This window comes from Thamnophis sirtalis, unplaced genomic scaffold (assembly GCF_051295495.1).
Source record: "Thamnophis sirtalis isolate CommonGarterSnake01/CBP01778 unplaced genomic scaffold, rThaSir2_p1.2 scaffold_4, whole genome shotgun sequence".
NCBI lineage: Eukaryota > Metazoa > Chordata > Lepidosauria > Squamata > Natricidae > Thamnophis > Thamnophis sirtalis.
Window position 1 is genome coordinate 99,266,916 of NW_028261384.1, and position 17,072 is coordinate 99,283,987.

The 17,072-nt window shown below is 35.7% G+C and overlaps 1 protein-coding gene across 9 annotated transcripts in view; it reads left to right on the top strand.

Annotated features, from left to right (window-relative positions):
- The window catches only part of SRCIN1 (SRC kinase signaling inhibitor 1), a 309,886-nt gene extending 297,808 nt beyond the window's left edge, over positions 1-12,078 (top strand). For 7 of the 9 annotated variants that reach the window (XM_087713548.1, XM_087713550.1, XM_087713545.1 and 4 more), the window contains 2 exons: positions 5,129-5,156; positions 5,689-12,059. In XM_087713548.1, the coding sequence (XP_087569674.1) occupies positions 5,129-5,156; positions 5,689-6,011 (351 nt within the window). In that variant the 3' untranslated portion in view covers positions 6,012-12,059. Of the gene's footprint in view, positions 1-5,128; positions 5,157-5,688 lie in introns of all 9 variants that reach the window. The other 2 variants (XM_087713551.1, XM_087713547.1) reach the window with 2 other exon arrangements.
- The last annotated feature ends 4,994 nt before the right edge of the window (positions 12,079-17,072 follow it).

The window sequence follows — 17,072 nt, forward strand, 5'->3', positions numbered from 1 at the left end:
CTTTAATACTGTTGTAACTACCACATTCTGCTTCCTGTTTGTACTAACTTTTTATCATCACCATCAAATCTATCTCTAAACTGTATTAAGGACTGCCTCTTCATAGAAATGAAAGGAGTTTTCTTGAGTTTCATTTTGAACAGATCTGAACTACAAATTTAAATTACTTAGCACAGCTTGGTTGTTCAGCAACTGTAGTTCACTCTCAATCATGGAAAAATAGAGTTTTGGGAGGGGGGAATTCGTTGAATATCTAATGCAAATTTTTTAGCAATCCATGACCACCATAAGAAAAAAAAATAGCTTGAAATGATATGATGGGGATAGAAAGTGAAAATAATTTTAGATGAGTTTAAATGGATAGTGTCATTGTCCCTTTAAAAAATACCACAGATTGTCCAGCTACGCTCTCCAATTCTTCCAGCTGATAGCATACTCTATATTTTAATCTATTTATTTCATTAATAGATAAGGAGAAGGTGGATGTTGTGCTGTATAGAACTAGATGTTTAGATTTGTATTTACTGTATTTCTCTTACCAAATCCCAGAAAAGAGTTAGGTTTGTGAACCAACCAAAATCTTTTCCTTTTAGTTACCAGGAAGCCATTTTTTGATTAAAAAATGGACTTGGCTTTCTTAATTAAAGTATGTGAATTTGTTTTAGGAGTGAAACATGAAAACTTTCTGAATTCACTCTCCATTCCAAATATAGCAGGGAGGACAAATCTATCTGTATGCCATTGCAGATTATTTATTTATTTTCCAAGATTGGGAGGTTTTATGGACTTCTTACATGTCTATAAAATGAGAACATTTTGCAATTTGAATTGGTAAAAAATAGATTAAATACACAAGAGGCTGCACCAAACAGTATTCAATCTTGGTGGATGAAAACAGGCCTCTTCTTTTTTTCTATTTCTGAAATGCAGTTAAGAACACCTTTTCTTATAGAGCCAACCAGTATAGAACTGTACATGTATTAGCTATAGCTACAGTATTAATTTCTCTTCCAATTGTTTCAAAAAGAGCTAGGAAGGTATGTTGTCTTCTGATTTGGAATTCTAGAACTACTAAAGGAATTAGGCTATGTAATAAGATGAAAGCTTGACAATGTCAGTTTAGACAGAATTGTAAATATAAAATGCTGCCCTCCTCCTACATTCTTCTCTTTCCTTTCCTTTGAAGTTGGGAAGAGGAAGCACTTTAAAACAAATTTTATCAGTTATGTGAAAAGAGATCCCCCCCCCTCTTTTACATAAGCTGGAAGGGTCTCATTTTTTCATACTACTTCAGGTCCAGACATTAGCAGTGTTATATTTCAATGTGACCACAATGCTTAAAGGCCTGCTTTGGTCTCCCTTTAAAAAGAAATATACCCCACCCATTTTTCTTCCAATTTATCTGCACACTGGGAAAATAGGCAGTAGGTTTATTGCACAGAAGCTTAGGTTTTCCATGAATTTTCAAATCAGCAGTAATAAAGATTCAATCTTCTACATGCTACATTAATCAGCAAAACTCTATGAAATTGGAAGAAAGAAGGCAGCTGGGAGCAATGAAGGTGCTGGGCTTTTACCCAGTTTTGTTACTTAAATATAATTACCGTATATACTCAAGTATAAGCCGAGTTTTTCAGCCCACTTTTTGGGCTGAAAAAAGCCGCCTCGACTTATACTCGAGTCAGTGAAAAATTTGCCCGAAATGGAGGAGAAAAAGGGGCGGGGCCATGCCGCTGGGTGACGCTCGTGAATGGCCCAGCGCCCCTGTGAGTTTCCCCTCCCTCTGTGTCAGTTTGCCACACAGCGCGCACCGCACCATCCCCCCTCCTCACGTTCTAATGTAATGCAGGGCTGTCTTACGATTCCCCTTCCTCCCCCTCCTGCCGCTCTGCAACGATGTCCCACCTCCTCCTTGTTATGGCAAGCAGCCACATAACGATGTCCCAGAGCTAGTTTACTGTTTTTCTTTGAAAGAAATATTCAAAAACATTATTGGTATCTATTTTTATTTTTGAAATTTACCGGTAGCTGCTGCATTTCCCACCCTAGGCTTATACTCGAGTCAATAACTTTTCCAGTTTTTTGTGGTAAAATTAGGTGCCTCGGCTTATATTCGGGCCGGCCTATACTCGAGTATATACGGTATGTCTTTTTGTTTACTTAACTTTAATTATGACAGGTTCTAATTAGTTTCTTAAAATAAGATCTTAGACAAAATCTCCACTTTATTACATTTTCCCCAAACTACCTAAATAAGTAACTGAGAACAAAATCCTTAATTTGATAAGCATCCTCCAAAGGTTTTTAGGATAATATTTGGCAACTAAAGTTTATTTCAGATATCTGGGTGCTTCAACTTCTATTTTTAACTCTGCTTCCTGCATTTTCCTCTGTATTATTCCCCCTCCCCCATGCCAAAAATTAAATATGTGAAGACAAGGATTATAATTCTCCTATAATCTTCTTGTTGTAAGCCAAAATTTGAGTTAGAACTACTAGCATTTTTTAAGTTGCAGTACCCAGGAACCTAAATTAATCACAAATTGTGATCGATTAGCAAGTTAAACATTCTCAATCCTGTTAATAAAACATGAGACATGATTTTTTTTATGATTGCCTGATTTTTATTTTTATTTTTTGATATCTATGAGCCTTTAAAGAGCTTAATTTGGGGGGGGGGGGTTTACAGATATTTACAGTTGTTTTATTATTTTCAAATAGTATATATTACATATGCATGTGCTCACATTCACATACAGCTTTCTATCAAATGAACAATTTTGAAGAAATTGTTCAAAAATTATAACCTCCATAAAATATGCAAATCAAGAATATTTTTATAATTTGGTTGACAGCCTTTAGGCATACAAAGACGTATGCATTCGGATTTAATCCTCTGACCCATCTCTGAATCTAGACTGCACAAATTTCATGAACATTCCCTAAGAACTAGAAAGTTGTTGGGAAAATAGAAAAAATGAAACCTAATATTTTTAGGTTTCTGGTATCTGCATGTAAATATATACTGACATGAATATCAATATATTAAAATAAAGATTATGTTCAAACTTGTTGAAATTCTAACTTGTGAACTGTACAATGAAGCCAAGTTGTCTTGACAATGATTTCAGGCAAGGATTTGCACATAACTGATAATTTTGTTTAATTTGGGGAAGGGAATTAAAATATATAGATAACATTAGTAATACTCCAAATCTGTCTAATATGTGATGGGAATAAAACATAGGAAGTCTCTTCTCTCATATAGCCACTATATTAATTCAGAAGCTAAGTGTATCAAACTCTTCCTATCCTTAGATATTCATAAAGCATTTGACAGAGTGAAAGATACATTTATTTAAAAGTAGTTACTGGAAATGGGATTCCTAGATTTAATCATCTACTTTCATCCAGCACAAACAGTAATTAGCATCAATAAAATCAGAGTAGCAGTTTTCTCAAGAATCCAAGTTCAGTATAAAAATTGCATACAATTTTGTAGATCTGTCTGTAAATTGTTGGTGCATTTTTTGTAATCCGCATGGAGAAATCATAGAATTAGAAGGGACCATTTATATCACTGAATTAGTTCCCTGCTCATAGTATTTGTAATTGTTGGTTGTTTATCCTGTGAACAAATCTATTGACAGGGAACGCAATTAACTCCTGGTAAATTATTCTCCTATCAACATTACTTTTACTATTAAGGATTTTTTTAGAGTGTGGGTTCTCACACCCAATTTGTATCACCCTAGAATATTTCCTTCCACTTTTTAAATCTTGCTGATAAAATAATATAAACTGATTAAAAAATATTAAAAATTAGAAGATCCAGAACATAACTTTGTTTCATCATAGTACATGTCTGTCTTTAATTTGATGAAGAGTGTTTAAGTGTTCATTACACACCACTTTCAAGCTAGCTTTGCAGCAGTTTAATTGTCATGCCCATAGATATCAAATTTATTAATCAGAATAATGGGGTATTTTGAAAAATGCCTTGTTGAAATCAAAATGTATTATGTTCTCAATATCCCCATCTATTAAGGTTGTATTCCCATCTATTAAAGTTAATCATGCAAAACCACTAGAAAACTCATCCTGACTTCTGATGATGATTGCCTCATCTTTTTCAAAGCACATGCAAATGCTTAAAATTTTCCTAAGTGTTAATATTAAACTGACTATTCAATAGCTCCAGGATCCATTAATGTTCCTAGAACTTCCTTTCTCCTCCTATACTATGTAAATGCTCATTGAAACTATCAGTTAATACCTGGGATGGTGCTGATCTGATTGCAGTTTTAAATTTAGTCATAGACAGATATATCCTGAAAATGTTTTCATCATCATCATGTTTCAGCCCCTTTCCTTTATCCATTTTATATTTATATTACTTATATTATTATTGGAGAAGATCGAATCAAAGCAAGTGTTAGCAGCATTGCCCATGTCTGTGTGTTTGTGTGTACAATCTGTTAGCATTTTGCCCTTTTCACTGTTCAGTTAATATCCTGGCTATTTTGCTTTGAACAAGAAACTATTTTTATAGTGTGAGTATCTCAGGTCATTCCACGCTTTACTTTTTAGGCACTAACTCTACAGCTCTGTCAGTATCCTTCCTAAATGTTTTCAGATCTTCACTAAGCTTTTTATGTAGGCACACTGGTTTCTTCGTCCTCATTGGAATTGGTATAGGTAGAACATTCCTACTTTTTCTGTGTATTTGAATAGATAAATTATGATGTGATGTGAGTCTTTATCAATACCTTGGCTAAAATTGTAATTATTTTGGCACTGCTTTAAATTATTATTTTTTAAAAGTTGTATTACAGTATTAAAAGATTTTTGACACTTTTAAAACTAGTAATTTTAAGTTGCTTGAGGTGAAGGATAAGACATATTTATTATTACATTTTTGAGCATAAATTATCTATCTACAGGAACTGCTTTACATCTACCTATGCTAGATCTGCTACATTAAGTTGTATGAAGAAACCCATATGCTAAAAATAAAACCCTTTATCTCATGCCTACGTTATCCCTCTGTTATTTTCTGTTATTCAATTAACTTCTCTATTTCTTTGTTCAACTCTTCTTGTTCCCCAAACGTCTCGTGCATTTTCAGACTGGCAAAGGAAGTTGGGGTGAACAGAGTAAGGACTCATTTTAAAAACTTGTACAAAACTCGCATTCTGTAATTTCCCGAGCCTATGGCATCATCATCTGTCTGTTCTTTGACAGGCTGATCAAAGAATGTGATGTGTTTGGTGGTGTAATATAATATGTTTGAATACTGGTGGAACATTGTTTTATGTTTAAAAACTATTAAACTTTCTTGTGCCACAACACAATAAAATTGAAACTGATAAGGTTGCAAGAAATACTTGTCCTGATGAGAATTCAAAGGAAAAAATAGTCCTTTGGTGCATTTTGTGCCAAAATTATCAGACAAATGGTAATTGAACAGTTAGAATGCTTGGAGATATTTCATGACATCCTAGCAATTCAATTTACTGGTGGACAGAGGCATTTGCTTTTGCCAGGAAACACAGCTGCCAATTCACACTATGTCATCACAACTGCAGAACCAAAGGAAACCCCTTAAGCTATTATTTGTGTCAGTTTTCAACATCCTTGTTTCTTAATCGATCCCCAACAATATCACTTAATCTGTTATTTCCCCAGAGTGGTGGCGGTGTCTCGATTCCAGCCATGAAGATGGTCAATCCAGCATCACGACTAAAGCAAACCCAGCAAGGCAGCCCAGACAAAAGCAAACACATAAAGCAACGCATGGAATACATGCGCATCCAGGGACAACAGCAGGTAGTTTATTTGTAGGCCACTTTGCCATTATTCTGGGGGACCAAGGAGACAGGTTAGCAACTCTTCATTTTGGCAGTTGGAGGGTGGGGGGTGTTGTTCCCAGGAAAATAGTCCTGTCTCTTAGGCTTTGGGTGGGTATGAAGAGAGGCACATTTGCATCCATTTTGAATGTAGATCCTTAATAGCCCTTTAGATTTGGAATGTGGTTTTAAAATTGTATTGATCTTTATCCTAACTGAGGTAAAGTACACAATAATTTACAGACTGGAATTTCAAAATGAAGAGATTTTTTTTTAAAATTTATTTATTTATTTATTTATTTATTTATTTATTAACAGTGACAGTGTAAATTGAGATTATTCCATTCTCTGCAGGTATATATACACCAAACACTAGAGAACAATCATTTTTCCAGATCTACGTTTATCTCAAAATAAGTCACCCCTTTCACCCAGGCTTTAGCTCCCTCAGTTGTTAAGGACCATCTGCATGCATCTTCCAGAAGAATCACCCAGATTTCAGTCATTAGCTTGAATTTACCCTTTCGGAATGCCTGGCACATTATAATAACCCAAATATAGAGATGTCGTAAGAGGTGCTATTGAAAAAAAAAAACTTTCTGCAAGAGTTATAAAAAGGTCAGTTCACAGTAACTCTGCAATACTTTTTGAAGGCAAAAAGCAGAAAAAGGTTAGAGCAATTACAATAGATGCATTATAATTGCTTGAGGAAAAACAATATCAACCAAAATATTGAATAAGGAGAAATTTAAAATAAATCCTCTGAATAATTAAAAAGAACCATCAAATAGAAGTTAATATCTCTTCTTATTTAATATAAATTATATGTTTACTACCTATACTTTTGAATACAATTATTTTATAATTTATTTTTCTGAATTAATAATAAGACGTTTGGGAGGCAATATAAAAAGGAATGAGTTGGTCCCTGAAAGTTGCAAGTTGTGGCAATCTTTTTTTAAAGAGATCAGTAAAAATACTCATGGACTCTAAGCTTATTGTGCCAGACATTGATATTTCATAGATGCTGCAGTTTCTATGCAGGTGGTATTTTTCCCCATTGACTTGGAGGTAAAACTTTAATACTTAGTTATTTATTTTCATCTGGATGGTTCCCTTGAGCATGAATTGATATTTATTTTATTTTAATGATCCCATCCATCAAAACATCTTTCTCAGGATAACATAATAACATCACAATTTAAAATTTGTAAAAATAAATAATGATCCATTTGTTATTATCCAATGGAGAACATAAACTTTTTCCCATGGACGTATGCGACATTTATTTAATTAATTTGAAGGAACTTAAAATCCACTGGCCCCTTTATCCATTAAAATTTTTATAGTTCAACCTGTTGGTAAGGAGGGGTTTGTTTGTTTTTTGCTCAGAATAATTTTTAAATCCTCCCCCACCCCCCACATCCCGGTCTTTTCCTTTAAACATATCCCAGGCCATAAGAGCACTCACTGGATGGTTTGGTTGCTCTGCTGCTCTGAAGATCTCTTTAGCATTTAAATAACTGTATTTCAAATGTGTCTGAACAGGTAGAGCAGAGTTGTATCGGATGTCCATAAAGGGTCTGCTGAGGCTGTATCTTTCTTCCTCAGCTCCCTTTCAATGCCTCCTGGTCCTGCAGACTTCCTCATGAGGAGCTGCCTTTCAAAATACAATCATCAATCTCTTCATCTTTTCTTTTTCTGGAAACTCTGCTGGTCTGGCTCATCACCCATAAATTCCCAGTCTATGCTATACCTAATGATTAACATGTATTGAGAAATGATGGAAGAATGTCTAAATCTGATAAGGTGTTGTCTGGTTGAGGACTTTGCCCAAGAAATGGATATTGGCCACAGACTATAATGATTCAGCCCTTCTATATTCTACAACTGTTCTTCCTTTTTCCTTTTCTAATGAGCTAGAGTTACTCTTGCGCACACAAAAAAAGAGAAATAGCTAATCTCTTGGGTCCATTTGAGGAGCCCTAACATGTAGAGTGTGCCATGATGAATACATTAATCATACCTCAATGACCTACTGGGTGTTCTTTTAGATTTCAGACTAGGATCGAACTCAAATTCTGTGGACAGTTTTATATTTTTTATAGTGCTTTGCCTTGTCTGTGTAGAAAGGCCTGAAAGACAGGACTGGAAAATTGCAAGCTCTCATCTAAGCAAGGTAGACAAAGCAATAAACATGCCTGTTGCATAGCATCCCAATAAGTTTAATTAGTCAAAACAGCCTTCTCTAGATTTCAGCAGTGGGAAGTCAAATTATATGGAACTGTCATCAGCATTTAGGCAAGGTTTAAATATACTTTCTGGCTGGATTGGCTCCCAGTCCATTTTCTGGAATTCAAGTTATATCAGCAGTCTCTTTGCTCTTCCCCACCCCCACCCATTTGAAACCCAGTCATAAAGCCCTATCCCAGCATTCCTTTTCTTTCTCTGGTCATACAGTTCTTTGTTTGTGAATATGCTTGGATGGAGAACGAGGTAGGCAAGCAATCTAAACTTTAGACTGTTAAAGTATGACAAATGGTATTTTTAATGAGAATATTTTAGTGTTGGTACTGTTCTTATCATGATTCTGTCTTTCCCATAGCTACAAACATTGGCAGTATATTACATGCCTTTATAACAGCTGTATAAAATTGTTTACAATGAAAATAGCAGCTGTTATGTGAATTATCCAGTCTGCAGCTGCATATAGCTTTAACTCTATATTAATGCCCCACTTTCACAACTACATAGGCAACATAGGATGTTTCATTTTCCTCACAGTAGAGGTAGTCACAATAAAAATTCTTCCCCAGCAACACAATTAGAAATAAGAAAACCAAACTTTCCATTTACAGCATTAACAATTTGATTTTTCCACATCTAAATGCAGCATACAAGGGTTTTATATTGGGATTGCAGTTGGGAAGTTAAAGTCCTCTTTTATTTGACATTGATTCCTGGCAAGACCATGGATACATCCATATAATTTTATTGGCAACAATATAGTACAGAAGTGATTCATCACTGTCTTTTTTCAAGATTTTTTAATTCTTCCCAGTCTAAGATTTAAACTCTTGTCAGTTTTATGATTCTGATGGAAGAGGGCTAAATTTTATAAATTTCCAAATGAAAATCCAATGCAAATAGTGAATATAACTTTTATTGAGGCAGTTCTGTTCAGCACTAAGTTGAGCCTTTCCTATCTGAACATAAACTAATTGACTGCAATATTTAACTGCAATGCACAGAGACAGTTCCTGATTTATCATTCCCTGGAAAATGAAGGAATTACAAACACAATACAAATTTTCTACTTTATTGGTATCTCTATTCGCTATTTATTCAAACTTCTTGCCATCCTACTGGTCTAAGTGCATTAGTAATGGTTAGGGACTTAATGGTTTAGTCAGTGAAGTTCAGCTGGGTTGACATGCTTCTGTGTTCTTGCTGATGCTGACAGTGTACCCAGTGGCTTGCCAACTTTCTGAGGCCACAAAGCAAGGTAACAACCACCATTTTTCCATTCCTTAAGCACAACATATCTACCTGTTTCCCCATCCCCCTTTGTTCCCGGAGACCTGACTTTCCTTTCCATAAATCCTTTCCTCTTTTTGGTCCCTACGCACTTTTGATTTGCTGATGCTTTCCCAAAAATTCACTCCTGCTTCTGTCTTCTTTTTCTGTCATATGTGAGTAGATCAAAGACCATGGACACTTGCTTTCCCATGTTCTCAATATCTCCCTAAAGGACTCTCCATTTTGCTCATTTGGCAATATATAAACAAGTTCTCCCCTCTTACTCCAAACGTGGGAGAATAAATGGCTGGTGGTGAATTTGGCTGTCTTCTTTTGACCTTTTGAAATGTTTTGCATTTTGTTTCTAGATGTATTAAAAGTAATGCTCTCAAAATGCCCAGGCAACGTTCTAGAAATTGTAGTCCCAATGTATCTGGAGGATATCAGACTGGGGAAACATGGTCTATTATGAGATATACATTATGAGCAAAATGAATCTAAACCCCCTCCTTCGTCACTGTTCTCTGCATAGCCCCCTTCACTCTATATCTCTGCATCCCACGATTTTTATTTTTATTTATTTATACTATTGCAATACAAACCTAGCACAGGTGCTGTTTGCCTGTTGGGAACATTTCTAAAGGTCAGCTTCCAAAACGGTTTACTTGAATGATGTGCAGATGCATCAGTAAACACTTGCCTTTATCACCAAGCTAGCTATGACCCAAAATTTGAAACAGCAAGTGGGCTGAGATTTGTAGGTGATGAAGGCAAAAATTTAGAAGCCATCTCTGGCAAAAAAAAATTCTTACCTACAAAGAATAAGTTACATCAGAATTGTCCCTCTTTATTGCTTTTGGCACAAATGGCAACAGAGGGAGGTGAGGCTTAGAGTAATATGAATAGTGTTTTCACCCCGCTATATAATATCTTTGGAGGAGGATTATGGAATTTGATTTCTAGAATACCACCAGTACCTTCTTGATATGACTTATTTGCAGCGCTTCTAGTCATATATTTAGGCTTGCCTGCATTTCAATACGAACTTTATGCATATACTGTATGTAGTTTTATTGCATGAAAGGAACTTGTGCGCTGGGCTGGAGAAATGAAGCAGGGATTGTAAAAATCTGTGTTTTGTTTCTTCAGCCATCACACAAGTTTCTTTCTATGTTCAGAGGACAGGGAAACTGTGGGAAGCAAAGTGGGGATCATTAAGAATCCAGCATTGTTTCTCCAGTCCAGTACATAAATTCCCTTCTGCACAATGTAGAGAGCTGCTTGCCTCCTTTGGCAGGAAGTTGTTCTTCTCTAATTGTAACTGGGATTGCCAGAATTGTGGCTGTTAGTGATGCGGTCACATTGGTATCCCACTTAATAACCTCTTTGCTCAACAATCAAGATTCTTGTTCCAATTGTGGTAGTAACTTGAGGACTACCTGTATCTCAAACCTTTAATTTTGTTGGCTTAATATTTTTTATTCCTTTTCTACATTTTTCATAATGTCTCTTATCTTGTAGAGGAATAGCATGACGGATATATATGCTATCACAGAAGTATCCGTGAATGGATTAGTGTAGCTTCTTAGTACTTGAATTGGATTTTATCGTTCACCCTTCCAGTTCTCTTTCAAGCAAGTACATTTCTGAGTGCCTTGCTAATATATTTAGTGTGAAATCCACAACAAATCCCCATGACAAGTGATTTTATTTTGTGTGTGTTCAACTACAGAAGAAAAGGTCTTTTATGGGATTACAAAATGGCCAGGTATAATAGATAGAATTCACTTAAGTGATGACTGTAAAAGAAGCCTGCTTATTCACAATGGGTTTATATTATATTCTCACTCACCTGTTTTTTTCTTTCTCTCCTTACCACATCTTTAGCTGTCAAAATGAGAACTACTAAAAAAACTTTACAATATTTAGCAATAAAAATAAAAAAGAGCTTTCTTCCCACTATGCCAAATCCAAAATGTAGTCTGCATATTATGTCATTCTTCAAAAACAAATGATATCTCTTAATCCCAACCAAAAATAGTTTCTCTGGGCCTAAATTTGATAAACAGCACCTTTGCAAGTACCAGCATTCCTTTCCTCCTTTGTGCTATTCTCATTTTTTGCTTTGCCTGCTTCTGCTATAGGATAATATTGTTCTAACTTACTGTCCATGGCTACAAACTAAATATTTTAATTCTTTTTCTTCCTCATTTCCCTAAATCCCTTTTTTTCAACCTGCCTGTGTGTTTGTATTTTCCCACCTGACTTCTCTTTCACCTCATTCTGTCTTCTTTATATTGTCTCACATACACTCCTTGCCCTTGTTCAGTAATCTTGTTAACAAGCTACTCACCTTGACCTCATGTTTTTGTCAAGCACACCTTTTGCCTTAGGTTTTTTCATGTTCCAGCTTCTAACAGAAATGTTCCCAATTAGCCCCTACCCTACCCTTTCTCTCTTTGTTTCCTTCTATTTTGTTCTGCCCTTTGAGAAGAAAATATTTGTTTTTCCCTTGCCGTTTCCCTTTTCTCCCCCTCACCTTCTTTTTTTCCCTGAATCTCGCTTTTCTTTCTAGGCCGCTAGATCAACCAAGGACTCTGGCACGGGGAATGAGACTTCCAGCCCAGTCTCAGAGAAACCTACTTCGGGCAGGACCTCCATCCCAGTTCTGACTTCCTTTGGGTCACGGAACTCCTCCATTTCATTCTAGAAGCTCCTTTGCCAAATTCTCCGTTGGTAGTTTTTCCTACATACTGTAATGGGGGTGGGGGTGGGGGTGGGGTGGTCTGGGGAGGGCTTGTGTCTCTCTGTTTCCTCCTCCCAGCTCTTCCTGAGGCACCTCGGAAAGGTCTCCCCCTTCCTTGTACTTTTCAGCATTACATCAAAATGGCCAATCTTGGCCACTTCCAAAATGGCCAATACTTATACTACACTTGATCTTAGCCAAAAGGGTCACTTTGGGCATCTTAGTGTGCCCAAGAATGGCTAGTTGACTGTTTCACCTCTTCAGTTCCTAAGTTGACCAACTGGTTTATCCGTTTACATGCTATAATGTGACTGACGAGGTCTCGATTTCTCCCGTTAATCCTCCCTGCCCTTTCTCACCCACTCCTAGCCCAATCTCACTTTTCTACCCTGGCAATTTAGATTCTTGTTCAAACAATATTCAAACATTCTGCAGCATGTTTGGAAGCAACAAGGACATTATTGGGCACATGGGTGTGGGAGGGAAACCAAATCATATCAGAAGCCTATAGGTGGGAAGGGAAGAGACCCATTTCTGAAGATGCCTCAGAACCCCTTGGACATTGCTGCTATTCATCTTTCCTTATATGAAAAACAAAGGTAGTTGTAATTAATAGATTAATATGAATCTTTGTAGGTATGTGCTAAATCATTCATGAATCAATGGTGTTTTGACTTTGGGGCATGTGTGTGCTTCCACTATTGTGGATTTCTGTTGTTCTATTTGCTGTATCAAAGACTGGGGTGGGATATGGGTGTGTATGTATGTGCGTGTGTGCATATGTGTGCACACACGCATGTCTCTTGCAATTTGATAGCTTTGGGAGGGAGGGGGTAATGTTCCTTCCAAAACATTGGATTTGATTTAGCAGAAGAATAAAGGGTTTGGGGGTAAAAGCACTGAATATCAAGCTGGTAATAATATTGGCCCCTTCAAATCTTCTTAAGTGTACACTTTTTTAAAAAAGGAGGGAAGGAGGCAGGACACATCCAGAATAGGTAGCAGAAGGTTTAGCTGAACAGTGTTGAGAACAGGGTCTAAATGGAAAGTTATGCTTCCTAGAAAATTAATCCATCGAATGTAGCACTTTAAATGTCTCTTCAGTGACCATGTATGTGAGGGGAAAGAGCCCCCCAAATGTGTGGGATACCAAATAGGAGGCAATAGTCAGGGAGATGAGGGCGTCAGGGTATCAGAGAAGCTAAGTTAGAAGGACAAAGAAGAGTTTTATGCGAAGTTTGCAGCAAATCAAAAGAGACTAAGTAATATTTGCTGCAATTGCAGGGGTGCAGGGGGGTGGGGTGGGGGCAAAGGTAATTTTGTCCAGACTGTCAGATTTTTTTCAAAATGAGGCTGCAGAAATGATGCTGGCAAAATCTGAAATTTGCAGGGATTCTGTTCCTTATTTATGAAAGCTCAAACTAGGAGACAAGAATGGCATTAGGGGGGCCAGGGGGATAGCGTGGAATGAAAGGAAGAACAGTTGGGAAAGTCCTTAAATTCAGTGGGGCTTTCATTGAAGAATTTCCCATAGGATTATGTCTCAGTCTCTAAAAGAGCTGAGTTTCCGAGTAGTGGATTGTAGAAAGATCAACCAAATTGGGTGGTTCTTGACTATTTATGGAGCGATTCCCAGAAACTTAAATGTACTACTGTATCTCTGGAAAAGAGTTTTCATCTTGGGTTTGGATAGAAAAAAAACCTATCTTTATGTTTAGTAGGTTATCAAAAATAATTCTCTGTTTTTTTAACTGATAAGATGCAGAAGTGTTAGTGATTTTCTATTAGATTCTGCATGATGATCTGCACAGTATGACCTTTTTAAAAAAATACAGCACAGAAAAGAAGATATATCAGTCATGAGAATGTGAGTATGTATGGTAAGGGAAGAATGTTTTGGTTGAATCACAAATGCCAAACTCTGAAACCCTTGAGGATCTGGCAAGAAAGGTGGGTGAGTGTTTATAATCATGGAGAATTTATGAAAATAAAAACACCATATGCATGTGTTCAGAAAGGCATGCCAAGAGGAAGCGGGCTGGGGGAAGGAGGAAGTTCCTTAAAGAAAAAAAGAAGGGCATAACCCATCGGGTGTGTGTGTGTGTGTGTCTCATCATGCACAACCACCATGAAATCAATGGTACTTGGGCAGATGCAAAAACACATCCTGGCACAAATCCCATTCTTTTCAGTGGTGTTTGTGTGTGATAATTAACACCCCCCCTCCCAGATTTATGTCCTGAAATGTTAAGCACATACAATATATGAATAAATATTTGACATGGAATACGTGCATCTGTGAGGGCATGCCTCTTCATGTGTATAGCAAAATGGTGTGCTATTGTAAAAAAGAAAATGAAGAGTTTGTATGCAACATATTACAAGATGTAATCACTCCTGGTTTTGTTGACTACCTTGTTCTTTTTAATTTTATTATTGGGACTTTTTGGTGGGAGGAAAGTGGGTATTTGTTTTTTATGGTTTCTCTTCTCTGTCTTTTTCTTTTGTAAATCAAATCATTTTTGTATAAAAATTTTAAGAGAATCTTTTTTTGAATAACAAAGTTTTAAAAACGTTTTAAAAATTAACTATGTAACAACAATCCATAATGCAATTTCTTGGGATTGCAGAACAAACAAAAAACAAAAAAGCAACCTCTTTACATTTCAGTGAAGTGTCTTAACATTTTATATATTTGTTTTAAGAAATATATTTACATATTATATATATATAATATACGTAATATAAATATATAAATATTGACAAAAAAGAAAATGAATTTCTTGTTGCGTCTAGTATATGGGGGAGGGGGAGGGAGAGAGAGAAAGAGTGTGTGGAGAGAGAGAGAGAGAGAGAGAGAGAGAGAGAGAGAGAGAGAGAGAGAGAGAGAGAGAGAGAGAGAGAGAGAGAGAGAGAGAGAGAATGATTTTGTTTTCTCCTTGATTCAATTCTTTATGCTTTAGAAGCTATCTTAAGTAATGATGGTGCAAACAGCTAAAAGTACTATTCCATAGGGCAATTACTTGCTCCTGAAAAGCCTCATTCTAGTTCCTATTAGTTTTGGCTTTTGACATTTTGGAAATTGTTTCATTAAGTTGTAACATTCTAGATTTGTGCCCTTGTGTGTCAGTTTTCCATTGTTCATGTTTCCTCTTTATCTGTGTGTCTCTGGCAGGAATGGAGCTTAAGGCGCCCTGGGCAGAAAGGAGAGTCAAAAGACTAGCAAAAAAAGAACTACATTTGAGTAGTTGAGAAGAATTACATATACTTGTAATTAGTCTTGAAGGCATATCCTTTTAATAATTGCCTTTAAGCTGTGATTCTTATATCTCAAAGAACTTGAGGATAGATGGAGATGGGGTTAATTAAACAGAAGAAGTTTTGTGTAGATTCTCAGTCACCCATGCCATGGTTGTCCCAAAGGAACTTTTTGAAAAGGCTTTCCTTATTTTCCTTATTTTTCTTTGAAGATGTTTGTTTGTTTTCATCCAAAAAGCTTCTTCAGTTCTGACTGAAGCTCCAGTTCAATCAGAACTGAAGAAACTTCTTGGATCAGAAGCGAAATGTCATGGAAAAATGAATAAAGTCCTTATGCCTTTTGAAAAAGCATTCTTGGAATACACAGAATTGTGATTGTACCTCTCAGCGTTTTGACAAAAAAACTTAAATTCTAGGATTTCCTAAAATGTAAGTAGAAAGTTCTCCATAGGTTTTTAATTATTTCACTTACTCAATTGATTAAAAAAAGTCATGAGAATTACATATAGATATTTTAATTAATGCCACAAAAGTCATATAATTCAGACCACAGCTTCTTTTGCGGAGCTCCAAGAATCAGTCATTTGATTGAAGAGATTTTGTTTCTCCAAGCTTCCATCAGTCCTCAGATTATGCATGAAAAGACCGGAGTGTCATATTAAGGAAGGTTGCCTTAGCCCATACCAGCAAAGGGCATGTGGGGAACAGAAGTTATTTGTCCAATGTCTGTTTCCTTACTTTTCCAACCTCATCAACAGCTATGATCTACATAGGCTTTAAAGACAAAATTAGAAATTCTATTGTGTTCTTGTTATACTGATTTATTAGTGATTCCACTGATTTCAAACGATAGCTATATTGATTTAAATATATTGATTTAAACTTCGTAGCAAATGCTTTTACATTGTAATACGATTAATTAATTCTAATCTACTTTGAAATTTTCCTATGTATTATTTCCTCTTTCCCACTTCAAGCTCTGAGAATAATGAAGAATGAAATATTGTAGGGTGTTTGTTTCTTAATTTAATTTTAATTTAATTTATTTATATTTTTTAAAAAATTACATTATTGTCATCACCATGCTTAATAAATCTCATTCAATAGCCTACAGCACATTTTGAATCAAGAACCATATTCAGTTCTGAGGTCTATACTTAACAAAATGTGTAAGATCAAAAGAACATGGACCGATCTAAAATTTTAAATAGCCATATCCAGAATAAAAAAGGGATAAATTAATATTTAACAAATGAAATAGATGTCTAAGTAAAACATAATGTTATTCCTTCAGCATCAGTTGATTGTGCCTCTAAGGTTAACAAAGTTTATAGGCAAGCACTTTTTCATATGCCCATCACCCATCAATTTATTTTCTTAAAATTTTAGATAGATCTCCAAATCTAGTAAAAAATGTATTTTTTAAAAAAAAAAACATTTAAATTCATTTTGTCATCAATAAACAGATCTAAAATATTTATTGAGTTTATTGACAAGGGTTTAATATACAAAGGTTTAATATAGACTCTACATAAATTTCATTAGTCAACTGTTCATTGGAAAAAAATATGTAAATATGTCCACACAACTGCAAAGAGTTTGACCTAAATTTTCAGGAGACTTTAACTTGATGCTCTTTAAGATAATGAACCCTCAATATAACAAAGATGTTTCCCAGGAGTTAACTACTGAAATTCAAA